This window comes from Saccopteryx leptura, chromosome 4 (genome assembly GCF_036850995.1).
Source record: "Saccopteryx leptura isolate mSacLep1 chromosome 4, mSacLep1_pri_phased_curated, whole genome shotgun sequence".
In the NCBI taxonomy this organism is placed as follows: Eukaryota; Metazoa; Chordata; class Mammalia; order Chiroptera; family Emballonuridae; genus Saccopteryx; species Saccopteryx leptura.
In genome coordinates, this window is record NC_089506.1 from 188529026 (window position 1) to 188546708 (window position 17683).

Here is a 17683-nt window from a genome sequence, read left to right on the forward strand (position 1 = left end):
ACTGAACTATCTGCCAGGGCATCATCATTCAAAACTTAAAGATCCCCTACAGTCTGCTGGAGACCCGAGACAGGAGCTTGGGAGATCAGTACCACACATGCAGATCTAAAACTTAATTGCATAGACTAGTGGAGGCCTCGGAAGGAAATGGGTTCCAATGATAACAGCAGAGACAAATGGGTATCATACACATTAAGGACTGCTAAGTTAGGGACTGAGAAAAGAGGAATCATAATGGGAATGGGAATAGAAATCATCAGGGAATCAGGTGAATAAAATGTTGTGGAAGTAGTTTCAAAGGTATCTAAAATTTTTTTTACAGTGGCCAAGACATGGAAACAACCAAAAAGCCCTTCAATAGATGACTGGATAAAGAAGATGTGGTACATATACACTATGGAATACTACTCAGCCATAAGAAATGATGACATCGGATCATTTACAACAACATGGATGGACCTTGATGACATTATACTGAGCGAAATAAGTAAATCAGAAAAAACTAAGAACTCTGATTCCATACATAGGTGGGACATAAAAATGAGACTCAGTCATGGACAAGAGCGTGGTAGTTATGGGCGGGGGAAGGGGGGGGGGAAGAGGGTGGGGGAGGGGAGGGGCACAAAGAAAACCAGATAGGTGACAGAAGACAATTTGACTTCGGGTGATGGGTATGCAACATAATCAAATGTCAAAATAACCTGGAGATGTTTTCTCTGAACCTATGTACCCTGATTGATCAATGTCACCCCATTAAAATTAATAATAAAAAATTTAAAAAAATTTCATGTACAGTAATGGCTACAGTCTCAGGGCCTACTGAGAAAATCTGAAGGACTAACAGTGATGAAGTTTATGGGGGGTGAAGGGTTCAGCATCTGGTCAGAGAAGGGCTGACACTTACTGAACTGAGGTCTTTCCCTGAGGTCCACATTAAGTCACCCTACTCAGGCCCACCCCAAAATGCCCTGCCTGCAATCTCTTATCATTTATGTCCTTTTAAGTCCTAGCAGTTTACCTTCTCCTAGGAATTTTCTATAAAAAATACTGTATTTTTTCCTTTACAGTATAGATTTTTTACTTTCTCAGAAATAATTTTGACTTAGTGCTTAGAAATCTGCATTACTAACAAGCAGCCTAGTGAGTCTAACAGGTTCATGAGATACAATCAGCAAGTATGTGGTAAACGTCAAAGATGAACCAAAATGCTGTTTAATTGTAGTTTTAAGAAATTAAAACACATTAGGTGATCACGGTGTTACCCAAAATTTTTCAAATGCCAGAGTTCGACATTTCTTCTTCATTAGACTTTCATCTTAGCCATCTCCATGACTGTAACATACTTTCACCGATAGCCAAACTAAGAAATCTTGAAATGCCCATTGCTACCCAATATCCAAAGGCTCTCTTGTCAGGGACTCCATACCCAGTAACACCTTTCTAGTTTTAGTTACTGGTTCTTATTTATTTTATTATTTATTTATTTATATTTCATTTATTGATTTTGGAGGAGAGGAAGGATGGGGGGGGGAGGGAAGACAGGAAGCATCATCTTGCTTCCCATATGTGCCTTGACCGGGTAAGCCCAGCGTCTTGAACCGGCGACCTCAGCATTTCCAGTTCGACGCTTTATCCACTGCGCCACCACAGGTCAGGCCTAGTTGCTGGTTTTAAGTGTCACTACACAGAATGATATGAAGCACAAACCATTCTAGAAGTGGGTATAAAGGTAGGAGTGATTGTATAAATGACTGAGTAGACTGAGGCAGTAGCTAGAGGAATACGATGGGAGTCTTGAGGGAGAGGTCACATGTTTGGGACTAAGAAGTGGTTGGCTGTACAAAAAATTTAATTTTTAAAGATTCCTTTTACAATCACTGTTTTGTTTAAAATGAACTTCACCCTTGCACAAAAACACACTCACTCTCTCCTTCTGAAAAACTATTCTGTTTAATAGTGCACTTCATTTATGCTACACGATGAGCAGGATTGGGAAAACATAGTGAAAGTTCATCCCTTCAGCTGGGACTCAGGAGCTCCCTTCCGACCCAGCAAGGAGCCCTGCCACCAGGCTCAGGCACAGCCCTCCTTCTCTGGGCTCTGCTTTGTTTGTATGCATATTCCGCTGTTGAATCAGAGGGGAGGGTGTCAGGAGAGGTCTAGCTGCTGGGGCTAGATGTCACACAGGACATAGGTGACAGAGGGCAGGGCAAGCTGGCTGGATAAGCTTCTTAAAAGCATCTTTAGGGGTTTGGATTAAATCACTTTTTATCACAGGAGTGGTGAGAGGATGAGAGAGAAGAGGAAACAGAGGCCAATGCTAAATCTACTTCCTCATGGTAACTCACCAATTAGATGTATTTCCCAGTTAGCCCTATCACAACAGGGAATTAAGAAGGGTTCTCCCAACAAAACTGCCAGACTGCTCTTGAAAACCTGGTCTTGCTGCCCAACAGCCATAAAGGATAGTCACCACATAAAATCTCTCCTGCACCCCTTACCCCCAAATAACAAATCCCTCAACACCAAATTTTCTTATCAAAATTTAAAGCTGGATTAGGATACAGCCTTCTTTTTCCTTTCTTAGCAAATAACAGGACCCAGGGCACTCTTTCCACTGCCTTCTGTGCTGACTATACTGACTCCAACTAGAGGAATCCTTAGAATTTTATTCCTACTGTGCTTCCATCCCCACTTTGATAAGAAAGGCTCCTTTGGTGTGAGAAACATGGTCTAGTGCAAACCCCCTTCCATAGAAGATGATGATTGGTCCCTATTCCCAGCACTTAATCTGCTGCTTGCCTCATTAATTTTTCAAGGCTGGTATCATTCCTGGGGAAACTGACTAGGTTGCTAATCACTGAGCCAGTTATGATTTGCCCAATTTGTCTCGTTTTCTAGAGTGAAAGGTTTGCATCAGAAAAGACACATCCTAAGTTGTTCATACTTTTATAGTAAGGCAGGAGCTCTTTAGACTCAGAGGAAGTGAGAAAAACAGGTATGTGGCTCTTTCATGTAGACTCTCTGATATTTAATTCAGCAGTAACTCTGAGAGAACTTTTGCTCATCCCCATTACGTTCAAAGGCTTCTCTCCAGTGTGAATTCTCTGATGGCGAACAAGAGCTGAGCTATACCTAAAGGCTTTCCCACACTCACTACATTCATAGGGATTCTCCCCTGTGTGGATTCTTTGATGCTGAATAAGGCCTGAACTATAGGTAAACTTCCCTCCACATTCCATACATTCATAGGGCTTCTCTCCAGTGTGGATTCTCTGGTGCTGATAGAGGTGTGAGCTCTGGCTGAAAGCCTTGCCACACTCATTACATTCATAGGGCTTCTCTCCAGTGTGGATTCTCTGGTGATGAATGAGGGTGGAGCTCCTACTGAAGGCCTTACCACATTCGTTACAAGCATATGGTTTCTCTCCAGTGTGGATTCTCTGATGATGAGTAAGGGTGGAGCTCCAGCTAAAGGTTTTCCCACACTCGTTACATTCATAAGGTTTCTCTCCAGTGTGGATCCTTCGGTGTAGAATGAGAGCAGAGCTACAACTGAAGGTCTTCCCACAATCATTACATTCATAAGGTTTCTCTCCAGTGTGGATCCTCTGATGCTGAATCAGATGTGAGCTCTGGCTAAAGGCCTTCCCACATTCACTACATTCATAAGGCTTTTCCCCAGTGTGGATTCTCTGATGTTGAATAAGGTCTGAAGTTCGATTAAAGCTCTTGCTACATTCATCACATTTATGGGGTCTGTCTCCCACAGGAAGTCTCTGTTGTGAAATAAGGTTGGAACTCACAGAGAAGCTGTTCCCAAAATCATTATACTTTTCACTTCTCTCTCCAATGGGGGTTAGCTTTTCCTCAACTGTCACTTCACCAAAACCTTGTATCTTCCTATTCAGTCTTTCTCCAGAAGAGTTCCCCAGCTGCCTCTTTAGGCTGACTTCTTTTTCATAGGCTTCTTCAAACTTAAGACCCTGAGAAATATCCTTTTGGAATCTTCCCAATAGCACCCCATGTGATCCTGTATCTTCAGAAATTTCTTGATCATGCTCAGTTCTGGTCTCACCATCTGGCACAATACAAAATACAAACATCACTTGTTCCTTGTGGAAGAAAGAATCAAAACCAGAGGACAGGATAATCACGTGCATGCCTCTTATCTGCCCAGGCGTTGTGTAGCTAAGGCAGAATGCCAGAAGAGGAAACAGGGAAGGAGAAAGGCAGGAAGCAAAACTGAGAAAACAGCTGGAAGTTGAATTATGAGGAGAGGATGGATCTGGCAGAAGCAGGGAACCAAAAATAAAAGAGAGGAAGTAACAAAGTCCTCAGAGAGGTTACGGATTGCAGATATAATTTGGGAGATGGTGACAACCAGAGCTGGTTAAGGCAGGTGTGGAAGGTGATGAGAAGCAGTAGCAGAGCAGGAAGAAGCACCAAGGTTGAGGTCACTAGTGAACCCTGCAGCCCCAGGAGAAAAGACTCATGTCTGTGGCTGTGCCACATATGCCAAGTCTAAGGAAAGACTCAGAAGACATAGTCCGTCTTTGGGCCCCAGGCCTGGAAGGCTGCTATGATGTGAAAATAGGTAAATAATTTCCGTATTTGACTTCTCTATTTTCACTGTCTTGGTGGTTCTAAAGGGAACTTAACACAGAGAGAATAAGTATAAAGTGTCTAGATGTAAGCAGTTTTAAGTTTGCCAACTATTTAAAGAAGTAAATATAGGGCAATGAGTATTAGAGGAAATAGCTATTTCTCTCTTGCCTCAACAGGTACCTCTCAGAACCTCTCTGCTCTCAATTCCCTTCAAACCCAGGGCCCTCGGCTCTTCCTCTGCCCAGAGATCATGTCAAAATACAAAAAAGGGACTCCTGATCATGGGAAAGGATACGGGACAAGGTTTATCCTGCAGCAAGCAGTTCTAGAACTCAATCTCAGATCCAAGATCTGCACGGGACAAAAGGAAATGTCAGGGAAGACCCTCTGGCACTGCTCAGGAAAACGTTCTCACTGGAAGTAGGTGAGAGATGAGGAACTGAGTCCACAGACTAAAGTTTTAAAAGAATATTGCTCCCTATAACAACTTAAATTTTTACAAGAGCAGCACTAGGTCATGAACAAAGCAACAAGTCCTTATAGGCAATCCAACAGAGAAGGGGAAGAGATACGAGTTCCAGAATGTTCACTTGGGCTCAGAGAAGTACCTCACATGTTCAGGGATCCCAATATATTAATTTTTTTGGAAAAGTGTCTGGATTGTATGTTAAATCCTAATAATAACATGGAAAAAAAAAGTACCATATTTGGACTTAAAAGACCAGGGCCACACACCAGCTGTAGGACTGTGTGTAAAACATTTAAGATCTCTGACCTCTCTTTCCTCACCTATAAAATGAGGATAATTCTAGCTGCTTCAGTTGCTGTGTTACTGTGAGGATTAAATGAGAGAATACATATAAAACCTCTTTATAAACTGCAAGTTCCTATACAAATGGGAGTTACAATTATTATTGTTGGAATTTTCTGAGACTAAGTCAATCCTTAGTTAAATATTTTCACTGTTACTAGCAAACAAGGAAGCAAAGAAATGTCAAGAGAGTTTTATTGAGAAAGTATAACTCCTTACCCAGCGAAAACACATTCCCGTAATTCTCAAGCATAACATCTCTATAGAGATCCCTCTGAGCAGGCTCCAAACGCTTCCACTCCTTCCGAATAAAGTACACAGCTACATCCTCAAATGTCACCAATTCCTGAAACAACATGTTTCTGCATGTGATTTCAGGGTGAGGGGTCAGACTGGCAGCACCAAAAAATAATTCTGGATGGGGTTGAATAATGCGCATTTGGGAAGCTGGGGAAAGGCTTTTAGGGTGGAGAGAGATCAAAGTGCAAGAAAGAAAGTAAGGTCCGCTACTCAGCAGGTAAGTACCACAATCCTGACGGAGTGAATCATGGTTGGGGCACTGAACAGGATGTTGCTGCTCAAAAAATGTCCAGAAAATGGGAAAGAAAAAGGATAAAGGGACTCACAGCATACCTGGGACTTGGCCTTTAGGAGGGCAGCTGCCAACATCTCATCCCCCAGACTGTCCTTGTTGGAAAATGCAGGAACTTTTGAGGAAGGAAGAGCTGAGGACCATAAAACAGCCAGTGAGTGAGGACCTGCTGCTATCCAGCCTCCCAACCTTCAGAAAACTCAGAGGGCCCGGGACAACACAAGACGCACTCCTTTGACAGTCCTAAGTTCACTTCCTTTGCAGCTACTAGAGGTGCTTATAACAGGCACATTCAGTGTGGGCCCATCCTAACGAGAGATGTCTAAAGCCTGTTGATCCTTGCTCTCTACTCTGCCCACTGTCCCCACCTTTCTCTCCATCACTCTACTCTTAATAAAATTTGCCCATTCCTACCGTTAGTGATGGGTGTGTTCTTGCCCATTCTCCCAAGCTTGGTCAGGAACAACGGCTGTCCTGTCATATCCCTCCCATCATTCTCTACATCTCTGAACTCAAACTACTGTATGAAGTTCTCTTAGACCAGAGGAAAACTAGGAGCATCACCCATCCCTGACTGAAGATGTACACTCATAGCTGTTCTCCATCCCCAGATTAAATCTACAAATCTCAAAATACTCTAAATAAATGTTTCCTGTTTCTGTACCTGGTCACCCATATTCTTCTGTCATTCTTAGATCAACATAGAGGGTGGGGCAAAAGTAGGTTTATAACAGTTATGAGTATGCAAAATAGTTTATTCTTGTATTATTATCTATTAATTATATTACTTTTCATAGGAACAACTGTAAACCTACTTTTGCTCCACCCTGTATTTATCCTACAGACTCTCAAAATTCCTAGATACTAGATTCTGCAGAATCACTCAGACAAAAAGGTCCTTAAATACTTTTCCTCATAAGCAAGGGAATAATACCCACTAGGAATGAAACTGGCTCCAAAGTCATGAAAGCAGTCTTATGAAAGCAAAATATAAATACTTTTGTGGATTCTTGTCCATTTCATCCTTTTTCCTGTGACCTACAAAATGATTCCCATGAGCCTCCTCTAAGCACATGATCCTAAAGAGCACAAACCAGGACTAAGAAATTGGCTATTACAAAGCCACTGAAAAATGAAATTCGGTGACTGTCACAGCTGTTTTTTTAAAATTATTGATTGATTGATCTTAGAGAGAGAGTGGAAGGGAGAAATAGAGGGGGTGAGGGGAGAGAGGGGGCGAGAGGAGAGACAGGGAGAGGGAGGGAGGGAGGGAGAGGGAAGGAGAGAGAGAGGGGAGGGAGAAAGAGAGAAAGAGAAAGAGAAAAGAGAGAGGGGAAAAAAAACGGGGGGAGGGGAGAAGGGGAGGAAGAGAAAGAAAGCATTGGTTTTTTTGTTGTTCCACTTGGTTGTACATTCACTGATTGCTTTTTATACGTGCCCTGACTGGAGATCAAAACCATAACCTGGGTGCATTAGGATGACGTTCTTGCCAACCAAGTCAACCAGCCAGGGCCTGTCATAGTTTTCTTAATCCTGCACAAGAAAACCACAGCCCTTAAAAATGCCTCATCTATAAAACCTATCAAGCTGTACATTAATCCCAAGTCAGCCTTGAGTTGTTGAATGGCAAGAACTATGTCTTAATCACGTCAGGATTCTAGTGGTTAGCCTAGTCCCTGATGACTGCCGAATGACTGAATAAAAGAATGAATGAGCTTGACTGGTGTTGTCAACATAGGATGCTGAAGGCCTGGTATGAAACCCTAAAGTTGCTGGCTTGAACACAGGATCATTCACATGATCCCAGGGTCACTGGGTTGAGCCCAAGGTCGCTGGCTTGAGCAAGAGGTCACTGTATTGACGTTAGCTTCCTGGTCAAGGCACATATGAAAAGCAATCAATGAACAACTCAAGTGAAGCAACTACGAGTTGATGCTTTTCATCTCTCTCTCGCCCTCTTAAAAAAAAAAAAAAAGAAGTGAATGAATCTCGTATTCCTTACCACTCTCAAGCAGGGCCTGAGGTTCCTGAGATGCATGATCAGCCTGAGTTTCCATGGGTAAGGCCAGAGCCCCCTATCTCTGGTCTCCTATTAGCAGACTCAGCAGGAAGCAGGTTTTGAATGAAAATAAGGAAGCACTGCAGAAGCAAAAGTTCAGAGTTCAAAGATTAAAAAAAAGAACACACCAAAAACCCACCTCCTGAATAGAGAGGGGAGCTAGCTAGCATTTTAGTACCCAAGAACGACAAGAGTAAATGCAGCTACTGGAACTAGTGTTTAAGACCCTGGTGAATATAAATACTACCACTCCCTGTAATGAGATTACATGAGGATCACTAAAAGTGCCCAAGTTCCTTGATAATATCCCACCTTTGGCTCTCTCCACATATTAAGGGATATTTATAACAAAAAATGGGGAATACCAGTGCCAAATAAGATATTAACATAATGAAATACTAAGCAACTATCAAAATGAAAAATATCAGAGTAAAGTAAAAAAGAGAATGCAAACATAGATTGTAAAACATGTATATATCATATCAACTTTTAAGAATATTTGGGCCTGACCAGGCAGTGGCACAGTGGATCGAGTGTCAGCCTGGGATGCTGAGAACCCAGGTTCAAAACCCCGAGGTCGCCAATTTGAGTGCAGGGTCGCCGGCTTGAGTCCAAGGTCACTGACTTGAGCAAGGGGTCACCCACTCTGCTAAAGCCCCCCCCCCCCCCCCCCCCCCCCCGTCAAGGCAAATGTGAGAAAGCAATCAATGAACAAGTAAGGTGTCACAACCAAGGATAGATGCTTCTCATTGCTCTGCTTCCGTCTGTCTTTGTCTCTCACTATAAACCCCCTCCCCCACAATAATAAAAAAAAAGAATATTTGGGCCCTGGCCAAATAGTTCAGTTGGTTATAGCATCATCCTAATATGCAAAGGTTGTGGGTTCGATCCCTGGTCAGGGCACACACAGAAAACAGATGGATGTTTCTGTGTCTCTCTAATATCAATAAATAAATTTAAAAAAATATTTGGGATAATGGAGAAAGCCATTTGTTTATAGACAAGAAAAGAAAAATTCTCATAAACATTAGTCTTGGTAGGAGGAAAATAACTTTATTATAGATTGCTAGTTGTTACATTAAATTTAGGTGTTATCCTTAGAGGAGATCCTTAATGAGTTCTCTCATTTATAAAACGTGGAGAAACACCTATTTCACAGAACAGCTATATTAAATTAAATAAGATCCGCCCTGGCCAGTTGGCTCAGTGGTAGAGCATTGGCCAGGCACGTGGATGTCCCAGGTTCGATTCCTGGTCAGGGCCCACAGGAGAAGTGCCCATCTGCTTCTCCAACCCTCCCCCTCTGGCTTCTCTCTCTTCCTCTCTTCCCCTTCTGCAGCCATGGCTCGAATGGAGTGAGTTAGACCAGGGCACTGAAGATGGCTCCATGGCCTTCGCCTTAGGCCCCAAGAAGAGCTCAGTCACTGAGCAACAGAGCAAAGTCCTAGAAGGGCAGAGCATCGCCCCCTAGTGGGCTAGCAGGGTGGATCCCGGTCAGGGCACATGCGGGAGTCTGTATCTGCCTCCTCTCCTCTCACTGAATAAAAAAAATTAAAAAAAGCAAACAAACAAAAAAAGTTAAATAAGATCAATTCTTCCTCCCCTTTCTTTTTTTTTTTTTTTACAGAGGCAGAGATAGACAGGGACAGACAGACAGGAACGGAGAGAGATGAGAAGCATCAATCATCAGTTTCTCGTTGCACGTTGCGACTTCTTAGTTGTTCATTGATTGCTTTCTCACATGTGCCTTGACCGCGGGCCTTCAGCAGACCGAGTAACCCCCTGCTGGGGCCAGCGACCTTGGGTCTAAGCTGGTGAGCTCTTTGCTCAAGCCAGATGAGCCCGCGCTCAAGCTGGCGACCTCGGGGTCTCAAACCTGGGTCCTTCCGCATCCCAGTCCGACGCTCTATCCACTGCGCCACCATTTGTTCAGGTGTTCCTCCCCTTTCTTTCTAAAATTGTTTTTGCTCCCCGTCCTGGTCAAAGGTGGGATATTGCCCTTTTTAATGGTCCTCCTGAGTCTCCTCACAGGGACTGGGTACATATATTAACCCAGATCTAAAAGACTAGTCTCAGATGCTATTATTTCCTCTCACGGAGAAGGTACCAGCCAACTTTCTTTTTATCTCCTTTCTCTGCCAATACAGTACATTCACTGGGTCAGAATATAAGCCCCTGAAGCAGGGACCAATACTTTTTTTAAAACACAAGACTACTGGTCCTGGCCAGTTGGCTCAGTGGTAGAGCGTTGACCTGACGTGTGAAAGTCCTAGGTTTGATTCCCAGTCAGGACACACAGAAGAAGCAACCATCCGTTTCTCCTCCCCTCCCACTTCTCTCTCTCTCTTTCTCTCTCTTTCTCTCTCTCTTTCCCCCTCCTGCAGCCATGGCTCGATTGATTCAAGCATGTTGGCCCTGGGCACTGAGGATGGCTCCATGGAGCCTCTGCCTCAGGTGCTAAAAATAGGTCAGTTGCAAGCATGGGCCCCAGATGAGCAGAGCATTGCCCCTGATGGGCACTGCTGGGTGGATCCCAGTCAGGACACACATGGGAGTCTCTCTATCTCCCCTCCTCTCATTTAAATAAAAAAAATAATAATAAAATAAAAAAATAAATAAAATTTAAAAAGCCCACAAAACTACTGACTACTCTGGTTTTAATCTGACTAATGTCCATAATCCCACAGTGGTACAACAATCAAAAGAGATCTGTTTTCTATGGCTCTAATGAATAAAATGTAACATTAACACCTAGACTAATGTTTGAATCTCAGGCAGAAGTTTCCACTTCACTGAATGTTTTGGCAAGAATCAACAGATCTAGAATAGATGCAGCAGCCATGAGAGCATCCTTACACTTAGGCAAGGGCACAGAAAAAAACCCCTTGGATTTTGTCTATCTCCCTCTCTTTATCTGTTTATTCACTAATATAACAAACATCTGTTGAATGCCAAAACAGTGTTGCAAGGTGCTACTGAAAAGATTAAGAAACCAGGAATGCAAACAGTATTTGTTTCATCATCACAGACTGTTGCACTCAAACAAGGCATAAAAAGGGGAGGGGCCTGGTCTGAGAGCTCCAGAGTTCAGAGAACTCTGGTTTTTGGGCAACAGGGATATAAAATGCCCACCACCAATATCATTACACAGTGAAAAGCACTGAATCAGGCATGAACCAGGACCACCAGCTTAAGGTGGGTAATATACCCGCTTGTCACTGCCACTCTGCCAGCTGGGTCTCTTTAAACCAGGGGTCCCCAAACTTTTTACACAGGGGGCCAGTTCACTGTCCCTCAGACCATTGGAGGGCCGGACTATAAAAAAAACTAAAAACAAATCCCTATGCACACTGCACATATCTTATTTTAAAGTAAAAAACAAAATGGGAACAAATATAATATTTAAAATAAAGAACAAGTATATTTAAATCAACAAACTGACCAGTATTTCAATGGGAACTATGGGCCTGCTTTTGGCTAATGAGATGGTCAATGTGCTCCTCTCACTGACCACCAATGAAAGAGGTGCCCCTTCCGGAAGTGTGGCGGGGGCTGGATAAATGGCCTCAGCGGGCCGCATGCGGCCCACGGGCCATAGTTTGGGGACCCCTGCTTTAAACTATATCTTGGAGCCAGCCATCTCTTTGTTTCTATCAACCAACTTTACAATTTCCAGGACTGTTTATAAGCAGACATCCCAAATAAATCAGCTTTCAATCCAAACTCTTAGAAAGAAAAATCAGAAGCTGACTCCAGAGGAAAAGAGCAATGTTCCCTCCTCATAGCTGGTTTAACCAATGCTGGAACTCAAAGGCATATTGTTGAGAACAAGTCCCCACTGTCTGGATCAGTAAACAATGTCCCTCATAGAAAGAAAAATCTCCATTGTGCTCCCATGGCTCAGGTGCAGGCAGGGCCCTTCCCCTCCTCCACTGCCAACCCTTCTCCCTGGAGCTGCTTCTGGGGACTGAGAAAGATGACCTAGCAGAAAAAAACGAGTCACAGAAAGCTTTGCCTATTGAATTCTTTCCTACCTTCTTTGGAGTTATCCCTAGAAGGCCAGAGCAGCAACTACTTGGAGCTTCGGTTCAACTTCTTGAGAATTCTGAGTTCAGTTGATGCCAATGCTGTACGATTAGGGGGTAAAAAGAAAAAAGGAATTTAAAATATTCACGTAAACTTCACTTCTAATCTAGACATTTATAGGTAAGGGGGGAAAAAAGGACATACACTAATAAATACTAATTAAGACGAAAACTGGTATTTGTGTCACACCGCTGAAGAAAGCTGAAAGGGAAGTGAAAGTTCTCCACACCAACCTCTCATTCAGGGTAGGAAATGCCTCTCAAGTTCTTAACATTGTCAACTAACTTGCTAGATACAGTCAACACTTCAGCAAGAAGTCTGTCCCACTGCTCCACACGCAGCAACCAGAGATGACAAACTGAAAATCTGTCCCCTTGGACTTTCACCTCACACAGGCCTAGTGCCCTATGGACCTTGAACGATAGAATCGTCTTCCACACCACTGTCCAAAAATCAAATGATGACCACTCTCCGTAAACAACTCTTCTTGGGGCTAAATACCTACATTTCCTCTAATTAGTCCACAGTTTACAGGTTCATCATAATGCTAATCCTCTGGTAAAGTTTACACATGCTCTTCAGAGCGTAAACACCGGATCTGTGTTCAATTCCAGTTCAAAAGAATATCAAATTAGGGATTTAATACAGCTGCAAATAGGAGCCAGTTGTACCACTCCCACTCCCCGTAAAAGACTCGATTTACTACTGGTCGCCAGCGAATTATTCCCGTAATCTGAGTTCCCACTCCCTCTCAGACCTAGTTCCAACCGCACACACTTCAGAGAACTTTCTCTGACCCTAAAACGCAGATAAGTAAAAACAGACCTCTCCTGCCGCGGGCGCAAGTAACTGTGTAAACCTCAACTGAAAGCGTCTCCAACTACCAAGTCAGGGTCGCTGTCATAAGCTATTTTAAAGAGAGGGACCCCTGGAACTTTTAAGTGCTCGAGCTGGGCGCTAAATCACAAAACCAGAACCCGAACTCCCTTTCTCCCTCCCACGCAGGGTACTGCTCAGGGGAGGGGCGTCCTTGAGGAAACGGAGTCCGGGACCAGCTGCGGGGGAAGGAGCGCCGCGGCGGCACCCCGCTCCGGGCGGGCCTGGGGGCCCCACGGGTCGCAGCGGCGCGGACACCACCCTCTTCCCGGCGACTACAGCCTCCGTCTCACCGCGAGCCCCGAGGGCGACCGGACTCACCCCGGGGGCAGGGACGGAAGATTTGGGGGGGCTGGACACGGACCAGAGCCTGTTAGGCACTGTCATAGAACCACACACCGGGGACAGAACAAAGAACGGAAGCTCCCTCCGTTTCACTTCCGGGTCGGTTCTTTTTTTTTTTTTTTTTTTTTGGCTACCTACCCCACGCCAACTCCCCTCCTCTCCAATTGTTTTCTCTAGGAAAATGGGAGGACTCCACCTCTCGGTGGTTTATTGACTCGAGAAGCGCGGCGCCGGCGTAGGGCCCTAACCCTGACGGGGCAGTCGGGCTTTACGCCCTCGCCCGGCCTCCGAACCGCGCCCCCTGCAGGCGGGGCCGGTCTGGACGCCGTGCACCTTCGCTTCAGGGCGCATGCTCAGTCGCCGTCCGTCCGGGCTGGGGCGTGAGGTGGGTTCGGTGATGAAGTTTAAGATAAAAACCTTGTTACTAGTTTACTCTCCAGCCCCAAACTTTGTTTTGATTAGATTCTTCATCAACGAACATCCAAACCTGTCCTCTTGATTCTTCACAAATTTATTGTCTAAAAAGTATAAAACAATAATTGGTCTATCATTTCTCTGACCATCATCTGTGATCTAACGTGCCCACATTTTAAATTGGTTTTTCTCCTGTTAGTTGGCCTTTTGTTAATTTTATTAGTCCAGTTTCAAGAACTAAAGAAGGGTGGGGGAGGGTGGATGTCTCCTTCCCCAACAATTTCATGTAAAAATGCCCCCTTAAAATACTAAAATCTGAAGGAAACATTCCAGTCCATCTGAGAGTTCAGGTGCAGACCAGCTTGCACAAGGAGAGCAGAAAAGACTTGGGGATGTTACTAATCCAAGGAAACAGGAGAAGACATACTGCTGTGAAGAATGTGTGAAATGCTTGAGGGAATGAGAGGCAAGGTTTAGTAGTCCCTCGCTGCCACTCACTTTTATGCCTTCACAGGAGGAATCCATTCCTTACAGACTATACAAAACAGGCTCTTGTGATCTGAGTAACAAGGTCCCTCTTGATTCCCACTTAGAGCCCTGCCTATCATTTGATTCCAATCTTTATTGCATCTAATTTATAGTACACCACCCACTCAGCTCTGCAGATGCAACAGATCTTACTCTCAATGACTTCAATCTAAAGACAGTAACTTAAATTACCAAATCAGAGGAGGAGGCATGTTTCTGAAATCGTCTCATGCCCCGTTGGGAGGAAAACAGGGTCTGTTCATTTCTTGCTGACAACTGAAGAGAAAGTTTATATTCAAGCAAGAATTAAGAAAAAGGAAGAAGGAAAGAAAGAGAGAGAGAGAGGGAGGGAAGGAAGGAAGGAAGGGAGGGAGGGAGGGAGGGATGGAGGGAGGAAGTGAGTCTGATCAGGCGGTGCGGTGGCGCAGTGGATAGAGCGTCAGACTGGTACACGTAGGGCCCAGGTTCGAAACCCTGAGGTTGCCAGCTTGAGGGCGGAACCATTAGGCTTGAGCATGGGCTCACCAGCTTGAGCGCAGGGTCGCTGGCTTGAGCATGGGATCATAGACATGACCCCATGGTCGCTGGCTTGAGCCCAAAGGTCGCTGGCTTGAGCCTGGAGTGGCTGGCTTGCTCAAGGGGTCACTCGCTCTGCTGTGGCCACCTGGTCAAGGCACATATGAGAATGCAATTAATGAACAACTAAGGAGCTGCAACGAAGAATTGATGCTTCTCATCTCTCTCCCTTCCTGTCTGTCTGTCCTATCTGTCCCTCTCTCTGTCTCTGTCAAAAAAATGATTTTTAAATATTATATATGGTATTTTATCATATTTCCCAAGAATGGTGCTACATAATATATTCCAAAGAAGTCACAGATTCTTCAAGAAAATTGTTTGGTTTTGAAGTACTGTTATAACTGCCCAAGAAGCCCAGGAAACCTACAGCCTGCTTGGTGCACAAGACACTAGTATGCCGAATGCACCTCCCGTTCTGCTAGCTGAGTGGAGAGGCCAGACCCTCCAGCGAGCTGAAACTGCAGGTGCAGGTATGTGCTAAGAAACAGTGATAAAGAGCAAGGCTCTGTGGGGAGACTAGACTTTCCAAAAATAATGTAGGTTTGTTTTGTATTTGTTTTAAGGAGGCAGCAAGACTAATACTCAGAGACTGAGTCTCTCTTTGACAGCAACTTATTTAGCAAAGGTTTGCTAGAGGAATTATAATCTCCCAAACCAATAGCATACAGGATAATATCTCTTACTAAGCAGTATAAAGAAATAATCTACTCCAAATGACAGATTAATCACATTATTGTTCCCAGCAAGGGAAGGAATAAAGTCCAAATTTAATATGAGGTGTACCTGATATACAAAGAAGCACTCAGGAGACTCCGTGACACACCAGGAGCTGACTTTATAATTGTTTGTTTGAATTAGGATCCAAATAAGGTAAATACTCAGATTAGATGATATATATCTTAAGGTGTTGTTTTTTTTTAGTCTGTGAATTAGTTTTTCTTCCTTGTGATTTATTTGTTTAAGGTAAAGGTTGATTTATCTTGCAGAATTTCCCACTGTCTGGAGTTTCCAATCTTCCTGCATTGTCCTTAGAGCTAGACCAGATGCTAGAAAAGTGTAGTTAAATTTGTTTGACACTTATTTAGTTCTGTGAATTTTGACTTTAAACTTTTTGTTTCAGTCAGTATTGTCATCTGTATCTCAATATGTATGAGTTGTATACTTAGGGTTTATGGACTTTGGTGTTAATGTATTATACCTCAATAAACAATATTTTAAAATGACCACCTATACAGCCTCTTAATCTTCCCATATGAAATAAAATTTTCTAACTGGTTAAAAAATATTCTAGAGTTAGTGACTGAAACTGTTGTGTGTACTTTTTCATTGTCAGCAATTTGCTCTCCCCCTTGAGTCCCTGAGAGCCAGGATATTGGCATATTTACCACTGTAGTCCTCCAGAATCTAGAACACTGCCCATTATTTAGCAGGCATTCAATAGCAACTGTTCAATGACTGACAAATGAGCAAGTGAATCTTTATGGCACTCTTTATGTCCAGTATGCCCTCATACATATATATGTACACACACACACACACACACACACACACACACACACACACACACACAATATCCGCCTAAGTGGCCCTAAGAAATCTCGAAAAAATTGTCATGGTTTTGCCTGGCCTGTGATGGCACAGTGGATAGAGCATCGACGTGGAGTGCTGAGGTTGCCAGTTAGAAATGCTGGGCTTGCCCGGTCAAGGCACGTATGACCAGCAATCAGTGAACAACTAAAGTGAAGCAACTGTGAGTTGAAACTTCTTGTCCCCACCCCATCTCTCTTTCCTCTCTCTGTAAAATCAGTAAATAAAAACTTTAAAGAAATTGTCATGATTTGCCTGACCAGGCGGTGGCGCAGTGGATAGAGTGTTGGACTGGAATGAGGAAGACCCAGGTTCGAGACCCTGAGGTTGCCAGCTTGAGCACGGGCTCATCTGGTTTGAGCAAGGCTCACCAGCTTGGACCCAAGGTCACTGGCTTCAGCAAGGGGTTACTAAATCTGCTGAAGGCCCGCGGTCAAGGCACATATGAGAAAGCAATTAATGAACAACTAAGGTGTTGCAACAAAAAACTAATGATTGATGCTTCTCATCTCTCTCCGTTCCCATCTGTCTGTCCCTAACTATCCCTCTCTCTGACTCTCTCTCTGTAAAAAAAAAAAACAAAACAAAAAACAAAAACAAAACAAAACAAAAAAAATAGAAAAAAAAAGAAATTGTCATGATTTAATTGAGAAAACCTCTTCTAAGAATTAAAAAAAATTTTTTCATAGGAATTACCAAAAAATAAACTTTCATCAAGGCCATGAAAGACAAGGAAAGACTAAGAAAATATGAGAAGCTATAGGTAATAGGAGACATCATTCTAAACTGCAATGCAGATTCTGGATCAGAAAAGGGACATTCATTTTTTAAAAATGGCGAATTGCCTGACCTGTGGTGGCGCAGTGGATAAAGCGTCAACCTGGAAACACTGAGGTCGCCGGTTCGAAACCCTGGGCTTGCCTGGTCAAGGCATATATGGGAGTTGATGCTTCCTGCTCCTCCCCCCTTCTCTCTCTCTCCCCTCTCTATAATAAATAAATAAGATCTTAAAAAAAATTTAAAAAAATAAGTAAAAATGGTGAATTCCCAATAATGTCTGTAGCTCCACTGAGCTGCTTGACCCATTGTCGACATCACAGCCCTGAAGTCACGTCCACAGCTGCTCCTGTGCACTCCTAAAAGAGATTTGAATTTTTTTTGAAGTAAATTATACCTACCTAACACAAAATTTCCCATTTTA

General features: G+C 43.5%; 1 protein-coding gene across 4 annotated transcripts; it reads right to left on the minus strand.

Annotated features, from left to right (window-relative positions):
* Nucleotides 1-1931: 1931 nt before the first annotated feature.
* On the minus strand, nt 1932-13536 carry ZNF3 (zinc finger protein 3). Of its 4 annotated transcripts, none has more exons than XM_066382211.1 (6): nt 13516-13536; nt 12105-12197; nt 8014-8150; nt 6053-6144; nt 5639-5765; nt 1932-4081 (listed from the first exon to the last, which is right to left on the minus strand). In XM_066382211.1, exons 3-6 carry the CDS (start codon nt 8066-8068, stop codon nt 3012-3014), a joined length of 1344 nt encoding a protein of 447 aa, XP_066238308.1. In that variant the 5' UTR covers nt 8069-8150; nt 12105-12197; nt 13516-13536; the 3' UTR covers nt 1932-3011. The 4 variants fall into 4 exon arrangements, with proteins under 4 accessions (XP_066238308.1, XP_066238304.1, XP_066238306.1 ...); XM_066382207.1 differs by lacking the exon at nt 13516-13536 and adding an exon at nt 13354-13460; XM_066382209.1 differs by lacking the exon at nt 13516-13536 and adding an exon at nt 12662-13209.
* Between the last annotated feature and the right edge of the window lie 4147 nt (nt 13537-17683).

What these genes read in the sequence shown, in the direction of transcription:
- ZNF3 (XM_066382211.1), bottom strand. Translation starts at nt 8,068, where the DNA reads ATGGAAACTCAGGCTGATCATGCATCTCAGGAACCTCAGGCCCTGCTT. An exon ending in TCAGGCCCTGCTTGAGAGTG is followed by an intron (nt 6,145 to 8,013) that starts GTAAGGAATACG and finishes TATGGTCCTCAG; the next exon opens with CTCTTCCTTCCTCAAAAGTT. An exon ending in CGGGAATGTGTTTTCGCTGG is followed by an intron (nt 4,082 to 5,638) that starts GTAAGGAGTTAT and finishes GTATTGTGCCAG; the next exon opens with ATGGTGAGACCAGAACTGAG.